The sequence below is a fragment of the Rhodamnia argentea genome, chromosome 9, assembly GCF_020921035.1.
Source record: "Rhodamnia argentea isolate NSW1041297 chromosome 9, ASM2092103v1, whole genome shotgun sequence".
Lineage (NCBI taxonomy): Eukaryota > Viridiplantae > Streptophyta > Magnoliopsida > Myrtales > Myrtaceae > Rhodamnia > Rhodamnia argentea.
In genome coordinates this window covers 6674824-6683109 of record NC_063158.1, presented here as the reverse complement: position 1 = coordinate 6683109, position 8286 = coordinate 6674824, and the positions used below count along the sequence as shown (strand labels likewise).

The window sequence follows — 8286 nt, the reverse complement described above, 5'->3', positions numbered from 1 at the left end:
CCTTCGGACAAACGCCATCCTCCGAAGCTGCTAAAAACCTGTTTCTCTCGCGATTGATTTCCGCGCACTCCTCAGCCGATTGATCCCCCCCTCTCGCTATCGGGGCCCTATCATTATAGGAAAGAACTCGACTGTTAGGGTTCCAATTGCCCGTAATTCGGCGTTCGCGTCGTCAACGGGGGACGGCTCTCGATCTCCAGCGGCGGTTTCCGGTGTCCGGCGCGTCGCGATTGCCGTCGGGGAGTTTGGTTTTCGGTGCTGCTTTAGGGTTTTTCCGCGTTGCCGCGTGATGGTCAGAAGATGATCGTCAAGCGGCCGAAGAAAATCGAAATGCCGAATCTGAAGCGATGCACGTCGCAGGACCCCGACGGGGAGGTGAATTGGAAGAGGATGAAGCAGACGAATGGTTATGGGTCGTCCGGCGTGAGCGGTGGTGGTTCGGGCTCTTGCTGTATCAGCGGAGAGTCGAATGGAAGAGCGGAGAAGTTTCGGCCTCCATTGTTGAAGTACTCGCGTGGATGCACTCGTGCGCTCCGTTCGCGGTTTGACGAGTCAGCTGTCTCTCCGTTGAGAGAAGATGGGGATGTCCAGAATTCGAAGCGCACTGAGTCGTTGTTTACGAGTCAGGTCAATTTGGAGAAGAGCAGGATAAATCGTGAGATACTCGAGTACAATGAATCGGGGAAGAGCGCGGGAAAGAATGCTGGAAGCGATTCCTGTGGTAATCTGCAGGAAGTTAGAATATTAGAAGGTACAGAGCTTGCGGATGGTGGCAATAGTAGCAAGCTTTTGAGTTCACGTGGTTCGGTGGTATGCAATGTGAATTCTTCGCCGTCCATCGATAGTGAGAAGTACGTGCCCTCTTGTATTTCACCGGGGACGAGAAAACAGAGCTATAGGCCAGAAGATTTCAGCTTGGGCGATATCGTCTGGGTCAAATGCGGGAAGAAGTACCCGGCTTGGCCAGCTATAGTGATTGATCCATTGTTGCACGCACCTGATTCGGTTTTGAAATGCTGTATCCCCGGGGCCGTATGCGTGATGTTTTTCGGGTACTCCAAGAATGGAAAACAAAGGGTACCCATTTTCTCTTCCCTCGATAAATCTCATCCACTTTCACCAAAGTAAAAATAAGAAAGCAAAGATGATCGTCGCCCGCACCGGGTTGTCTCTCTGATCCTTATAAAGCCAATTTAACACTGTGCAGGACTATGGCTGGGCAAAACAAGGAATGATATTTCCCTATACACTATTCATGGATAAGTGAGTTAATTTTTATCTTCTGTAAATGGTTTGTGTAAGTTAGAAAAGACATAAGAAAGATTACGGTAATTTTTTTTTTTTTTTTAATTTCTCCAGATTTAAGAGTCAGACACAGCTTCATAAAAGCAAGCCAAGTGAATTCAAAATGGCAATAGAGGAGGCAGATTTAGCAGAAGCGGGTTATACGGACTCTTTTGGCTATGGGAGATTGGCTTGTGCAGAAGCAAATGCCAGTTTCAGCCAAGAGGCCTCTGGCTTCACTGCAGATCAGGTATGTCACTGGTGAACGGCTTGATTTGTTGACCACTTATGTTTTCCTGAGTTTAGGCAAGTGAACTGAAGAACTTTTATGATGGTAACACTTTTAGAGTGTGAAGTCTCTGCTTTAGAGGGTCATGTCTTTAATTCCCATTTTTGTCTGTTCTTTTTTTGGGGTGGTAAAGGTCGTTTCCATTTACCTTCGTAATGATTGATACGATCGATATTTTGGCTGTGAATAGCTTTGCACTTCTATTGGGATCCAGATTTAATTATTGTTTTTAATTTAGGCATGGACGGTTTTGTTTAAACCATTTCTGCACGTTTTCCAGTGAAAGTGGGACTTCCTGTTTCTTTGATGCAGGATATGGGTCCCAAGGATATGCAAACTTGTGACAGCTGTGGCCTCATTATCCCTTGTAGAAGTATGAAAAAGATGAAAGGCCCAAGTGGTGAAGCTCAAACTTTGTGTAGACATTGTGCCAAGGTTCGTAGTTGCATATTTTAACTAAAACTTTCACAATAGGTCTATGAGATGACTCAGAGTTCTGACCAATGTTATCTTCATCATTTCTACAGTTACTAAAATCGAAACAATACTGCGGAATATGCAAGAAAATTTGGCTTCATTCTGATGGTGGAGATTGGGTAAGATATCTGACTGTTGATATAGTTGAATTTCGTTGTTTGACAATAATGAGCTGTTTGATGTTGTATCTTGCTTTGCGGAACTCTTTTTTAGGTATGTTGTGACGGTTGCAATGTTTGGGTGCATGCTGACTGTGCCAATATCTCCAGCCGACTTTTCAAGGTGAACATGCATGATTTGGTTTTGTCCCTAGATCTATTCATGCAAACACATGGGAATTGTCTCTGACATGCTTATACTCGAAGGATCTGGAGCACTCTGATTACTACTGCCCGGATTGCAAGGCCAAGACTACTTGCAAAAGGCCAAACTTACAGAAGTTGGAGCCTAAAGAGAAGTATGCTCAGAGATATATAACCTGTTTTGGTCAGTTAAATAGTCTGCTTGCATGTGTGCTCGTGCGTACGTGCACATATGCCTTTATGGTTTGGTTAGGACTTGAACTAGATCGCTTGGATTTGCTTGAAACAGGTTGGTGGAAAACAAGCAAGCTTCTTTGCCTGACAAAGTTTCTGTGGTGTGCAATGGCATGGAAGGTTCATATATCCCAAAACTTCATCTGTAAGCCTTCAGAACTGAAGAATAAATTTCCTATGATGCTGCTTCGTCTTTTCTGCGCTATCAATATTTTTCTTTTCTACGATCTTTCACTCTTCCATATCATCTAATCTGGATCGGATCTCCTTTTTTGTGGTTACCAGTACCACCAATTAACTTAGCTTATCGGCTTTTATGTCAGAATTAATCTGTTGTCTACTTGAGAATTTAAGTAATCTGAATGGTGTGTGTTGAAGACAACACAACCTTTTAAAACGGGCATAGCTTGGGAACGTTTTTAATTTAAACTAGGTTTGTTGATAAGCTGCTTTGATTTCGTTTGTTGTTGTAGAATTGTGTGCAAGTGTGGTTCGTGTGGTTCAAAGATGCAGACACCTAGTGAATGGGAACGGCACACAGGTTGCAGAGCCAAAAAGTGGAAGTACAGTGTCAAAATCAAGGATACGAAAGAACCACTGGAGAAATGGGTTGGTACACTTTCCTGTGACTTCACATTGTCACTTGCGCTCTTCCTTCCTCTGTTAATAAATACTAGACTTGCTTATCTAGTCTGTTTGATTCTTCTGTTTATAAAAAGTCAATCATGAACTTTGTTTGAATACTTCCAGTGTCAAAGGTACTGATAAAGTAAATACCATGGAATAGCTTTTGCTTATATAGCTTGTGGTGCGGTGTGGTGTGGTGTCCATGATTTATACTTTTATGTGCAGATTTGGCCATTAAAATATGATTATTACACAGCTCGTACTATGTTTCTGGAATCTATAGTCTTGGTCATCTTAAGAATGACGTCTTTTAGCGTATTAACTAGTTATCTTTCAGCATACGTCATTTGAGTTTCTGTATCTGCTTGATTTAATCTTTTTCCACTTGGAGACTGAATATATTCTCAATACTCAGATGGGAAGAAAACATTTTTAGGTCATTGAGGTAGACGTAGTCAATAATATATCTTGGTGATGATTGTATGTATTGGATATGTGGTGCTTGTGCTTTGTGTGGCCAAAATGAGTTTCGTGCTAATCTTGTGTAACTTCAGCTTGCAGAGTATGCCGCACTTGGTTCTGATCCTTTGAAGTTAGATAAGCAGCAGTTGATGGATTTCTTGAAAGGTAGTTCTTGCATTTACCGTCAAAATATGCAATGAAAGTTTTCATGGTATATATGGTACAACTGCTTCTACAGTGCATCCCGAAAGGGAAGGATTTGGTGCTTTTACTATAGCGGTTGTAGCTTTTGGTTGTGGTTTTTGACTCTTGGTCTTAAGTATGATTTTTGTTAAATGAAGCGCTTGAAAGTTATTGTTTACATGTGCATCAAAGAGTCCCCAGATATTTCAAAAACAAAAACCAGAAGCAGAAGTTTGCAAGCGGACTGCTGGCCCTGTAAAAAAAATGACCTTAGTGTCTGGATTGAATGAAAGCGCTTTATTATTTATTAATCTATCTTTACTGCAGAGAGTTACGTGCCTGTTTCTGCAAAATGGACGACAGAAAGGTGCGCTGTATGTAGATGGGTTGAAGATTGGGACTATAACAAAATGATAATCTGCAACAGGTCTTCTATCTTTTTGGATAGCATTTGTCCACTTTTTTCTGATATTTTAATCGAAGGTCACCAGATAGGTGGATCTTCTTCTGTAAATGAACTGGATTCGCTCTGGATTGCAGGTGTCAGATAGCTGTGCACCAGGAATGTTATGGGGTAAACAATGTTCAAGACTTCACCTCATGGGTTTGTAGAGCATGTGAAATGCCTGATGTGAGGAGGGAGTGTTGTCTTTGTCCGGTAGAAGGTCAGATTCAATGTCTTAAACTCCTATTGTTCTTGTATGTTGTTTCTTATGCTTTTAAATATACATGATGACAACATTAGATAGATTGTTTTGATTTTTTTTAAAATATTACTATTGGGTATTTGAGGAAGTTCTGTCGTGTGAAATTCGTTATCATAGTTGTGTGAGTTTTGCTTTGAATCTATGTCTTGGGGTTGTGTAAGTTAGTATTTTCTTGCTAGAAATTGTTCTGACTGGCTTAAATGCTGGTCTCTAGGGGGTGCTTTGAAGCCAACCGATATTGGGCCACTCTGGGTTCATGTCACATGCGCTTGGTTTCGCCCTGAAGTAGGCTTTCTGAATCATGAGAAAATGGAACCGGCCACTGGAATACTTAAAATTCCTCCGACTTCTTTTTTGAAGGTAATGCGTGCTTCTTTAAATTTACAGTTTTGAAAATTGCTGTTTCTTTGACGCGGAGGATTGTACTTATCGTGGGAATGAAAAAAGCTTCTAGCAATAGAGGAAAACCTGATTTCATAATAGCTTTATAGCAGCTTTTTGTTTAGTTGTGTATTTAAGTTTCTTATGTTGATTTTGTTTGTTGTCTGCTGCTTGATTTAATTTCCATTAACTTCTAGTTTCTCAGAGTTTCTTTTCAATTGATTTTTGTTTGCCTGTGGTGCAGAGTTGTGTAATATGTAAGCAGACTCATGGTTCATGCACTCAATGCAGCAAATGTGCTACTTATTTCCACGTCATGTGTGCTGCAAGAGCAGGACACAGCATGGAAGTAAGTCATTATAGACAATATTATTATTTTCGTGACTTTTATCAGAAGTAACATCGGTAGAATTTCTTGAGCTGGATTTAATCTATTCTGGTGCATGCACTTGCACTTGCTTTCTTTCTATTTGCTTTGCTGTTGGATTTCAAGGAAGGATATATTAGAGAGATACTCATGTAATTGTACACTGTTCTAAATTTTGGTTTCAGTTGCACTGCTTGGAGAAGAGTGGGAGTCAAATGACAAAGAAGTTGATATATTGCGCCGATCACAGGTTAGATTGGTTCCCCTTGTCTACATGTTTTTATTTTCTGTTTCAATCTCTTGTCCAGATTTGTTTTGTTAGGTCTGTTGCCTAGAAGATTTGGCGACTATGATCCATTGACTTAAAACTGTATGATGTATACTGCCTTGTCCTGCGAAAGTATGATTTTACATGGGTGATTATGCAGAAGATTCGAAAGCCAAGAAGTTGATTATAACTCTGTCATGTTCATTAGCATAGTACATCAATGTAGTGAATAATTAGTCAATGTTTATGCAATGTCATTTTGATTTACTATTTATGAGATAGAGCTATTTACATGCTTTGGCTTCTGTCCAGGGTCCCAAACCCAGATTCCGTTGTGGTTGTTCATACTCCCTTAGGGGTGTTCTCTGCTAGAAACTTGGTTCAAAACCAGCAGGGAAACTTCAAAGGTTCGAGGTTGATAGCCTCTAGGAAAGAACTTCCTGAGTCCTTAACTGTCGAGAATGATGAAATTGAACTGCTCTCGTCTGCAAGATGTCGGGTCTTCACAAGATCTAACAAAATGGTATTGTACCCATGCAGCTCTAAATTTCATTGCCATGATCACCATTTCAATTGTCTGCCTGCAAAATACATTGTCTAATTGAGTTGTGATGTGTGCTCATTCACTTGTCAGAGAAATGAAGAACCAGTGTCTCATCGTCCAATGGGGCCAAGCCATCATTCTCTTCAAGAAATCATTAACATGCAAAATTTGGAAGTAATTTATCTACTATAACTCCTTTCTTTTCCTTGTTGGAGACCCTTTTTCTCTTCTTTCCAGATTGATGGTCATATTAGTGTTTTACAGATTTCTTCTTTTCTTTTTGCAGAAACAAAATGATTCTACAGTTTTCACTTCATTAAAGGAACGGCTTTGCCAATTACAAGTACATTTCGTCCTTCAATTTTTATTGTCATGGTTTGCTTGACGTGACTCTTTTTAATAGTTAATATTGAATTACTGTTTCAGAGGACAGAAAAGCATCGAATTTGTTTTGGTAAATCTGGTATACATGGATGGGGACTCTTTGCTCGAAGAAATATTCAGGAAGGAGAAATGGTACTTTCTTGTGTAAAGCACCTTGTCATTGCAAATTATATTATGCTTTAGTTGGACGAAAATGTGGTACTTGTAATTCTGCTTTTCATTTATATTGGACATGGAGGACATGATAAAAAGAGACAAGTACGGTGATGTCTATTCTCATTGTTTTTTGTTTTTCATTATCTTAAAGAGTGGAGGTTCTGTGGAGGCCTTAGTAGAATGGGTCCATCTTACTTATGTTTTGCTAGCCCTTAGACCGGTCTGCTCTGCTTTGGTGTACTCTTTTCAGCTATTTCTGAGAGATCATATGAAACTAACAGTGCCATAGGCCTATCCAGAAGTGAGGTGAGATTGACACTAGACTTGTTCATTTACAGGTTGCTGAATACCGTGGTGAGCAGGTGAGATGCAGTGTGGCAGATCTTAGAGAGGCAACTTACCGCAGAGAGGGAAAGGACTGTTATGTAAGGCTCTAAAATTCCTTCTTGTGTGCACTGCACTTTGCCTTTTTCATTATTGTTGGAGTTAAGTTTGAGTTTGACTTAGAACTGAGGTCTAGCTTATATGCTGTTCTAAACACAATGTTTGTTAAGGCATTCAAGATTGTCCTCACTATTTTCACATTTTTAAGTAACTCATTTACTTGTCGCTTGCTGAGGATGCATAGTGCCTGTGGGTTTAGGAAGTGTGTTTCTTCATGATTTTTACTCCCAAAGCTTTGTTTCTTTGGCTCATTAGGTTCGATGATTAGCATCTGAATCATGATCTGCATTGTCTGTCAGCTCGTCTTCTAAACATGATAAGACATTGTGCAGCTCTTCAAAATCAGTGAAGAAGTTGTAATCGATGCCACAAATAGAGGGAATATAGCTCGGCTGATTAACCATTCGGTAAGTTCCAATGTGAGCATTCCTTAAAGGAATGACGGGGCTCTTTTGCTTCGAATGTTTAACTCATGAATTCCTAGCCTGACAAGGTTTTTGGTTGCTTATTTAAACACCTGTCGTCCTTGATATGCTGCAGTGCATGCCCAACTGTTACGCCAGAATTTTGAGTATGGGCGATGATGAGAGTCGAATAGTTCTTATTGCAAAGACTAATGTATCTGCCGGTGATGAGCTAACGTAAGATTTCCTCCAGATTATCTGTGTGCACTTTTTTTGGTGGAAAGGGAAAAAAGCGAGTATAAGTTGTCGTGTGGGTTGTGACATTGACATCCATGTTGTTTTGCAGGTATGATTACTTGTTCGATCCGGATGAACACGAGGAACTGAAAGTCCCTTGCTTATGTAGAGCCCCCAATTGTAGGAAATTCATGAATTAGGCTAGCCATTGTACATCTGAGAATAGAGGCTGCCCTCCCTTTGTGGCGAGCATATAATTCTTTTAATTTTTTCCCCCCGAGGAAATTTTTGTAAATCTTTCAATTGACAATAGCATTAATTGGACGTCCACCAACAAATTTTTGCTTGGTGGATGTGTAATCTTTTTATGTTTCTTGTTTTTTCAAAGCTTTGATGTATATCAGGATCCGATTTACTGTAGTAGTGAAGAAGCCGTGCAGTGGCTTGTCATAGCTGCTAATTGAAGTTACAATACTTTGAAGCATATGTTGAAAGAATTTTGTTTCAGGAAAATATGTTCAAGCATAGTTGGACAT

At 40.1% G+C, this 8286-nt stretch overlaps 1 protein-coding gene across 2 annotated transcripts; it reads left to right on the top strand.

Moving 5' to 3' along the window:
• LOC115748638 (histone-lysine N-methyltransferase ATX3) lies at positions 1-8108 on the top strand. 2 transcript variants are annotated; one of them, XM_030685190.2, is made up of 23 exons: positions 1-1077; positions 1208-1263; positions 1360-1534; positions 1886-2008; positions 2101-2169; positions 2264-2332; positions 2416-2507; positions 2642-2731; positions 3060-3195; positions 3768-3840; positions 4186-4285; positions 4399-4523; positions 4780-4925; positions 5191-5295; positions 5499-5563; positions 5894-6104; positions 6216-6299; positions 6412-6468; positions 6552-6641; positions 7004-7090; positions 7442-7516; positions 7650-7750; positions 7860-8108. In XM_030685190.2, exons 1-23 carry the CDS (start codon positions 301-303, stop codon positions 7948-7950), a joined length of 2997 nt encoding a protein of 998 aa, XP_030541050.1. In that variant the 5' UTR covers positions 1-300; the 3' UTR covers positions 7951-8108. The 2 variants fall into 2 exon arrangements, with proteins under 2 accessions (XP_030541050.1, XP_030541052.1); XM_030685192.2 differs by lacking the exon at positions 5191-5295.
• Positions 8109-8286: the final 178 nt, after the last annotated feature.

What these genes read in the sequence shown, in the direction of transcription:
- LOC115748638 (XM_030685190.2), top strand. Translation starts at nt 301, where the DNA reads ATGATCGTCAAGCGGCCGAAGAAAATCGAAATGCCGAATCTGAAGCGA. An exon ending in AACGGCTTTGCCAATTACAA is followed by an intron (nt 6,469 to 6,551) that starts GTACATTTCGTC and finishes TTACTGTTTCAG; the next exon opens with AGGACAGAAAAGCATCGAAT. An exon ending in CTCGGCTGATTAACCATTCG is followed by an intron (nt 7,517 to 7,649) that starts GTAAGTTCCAAT and finishes GATATGCTGCAG; the next exon opens with TGCATGCCCAACTGTTACGC.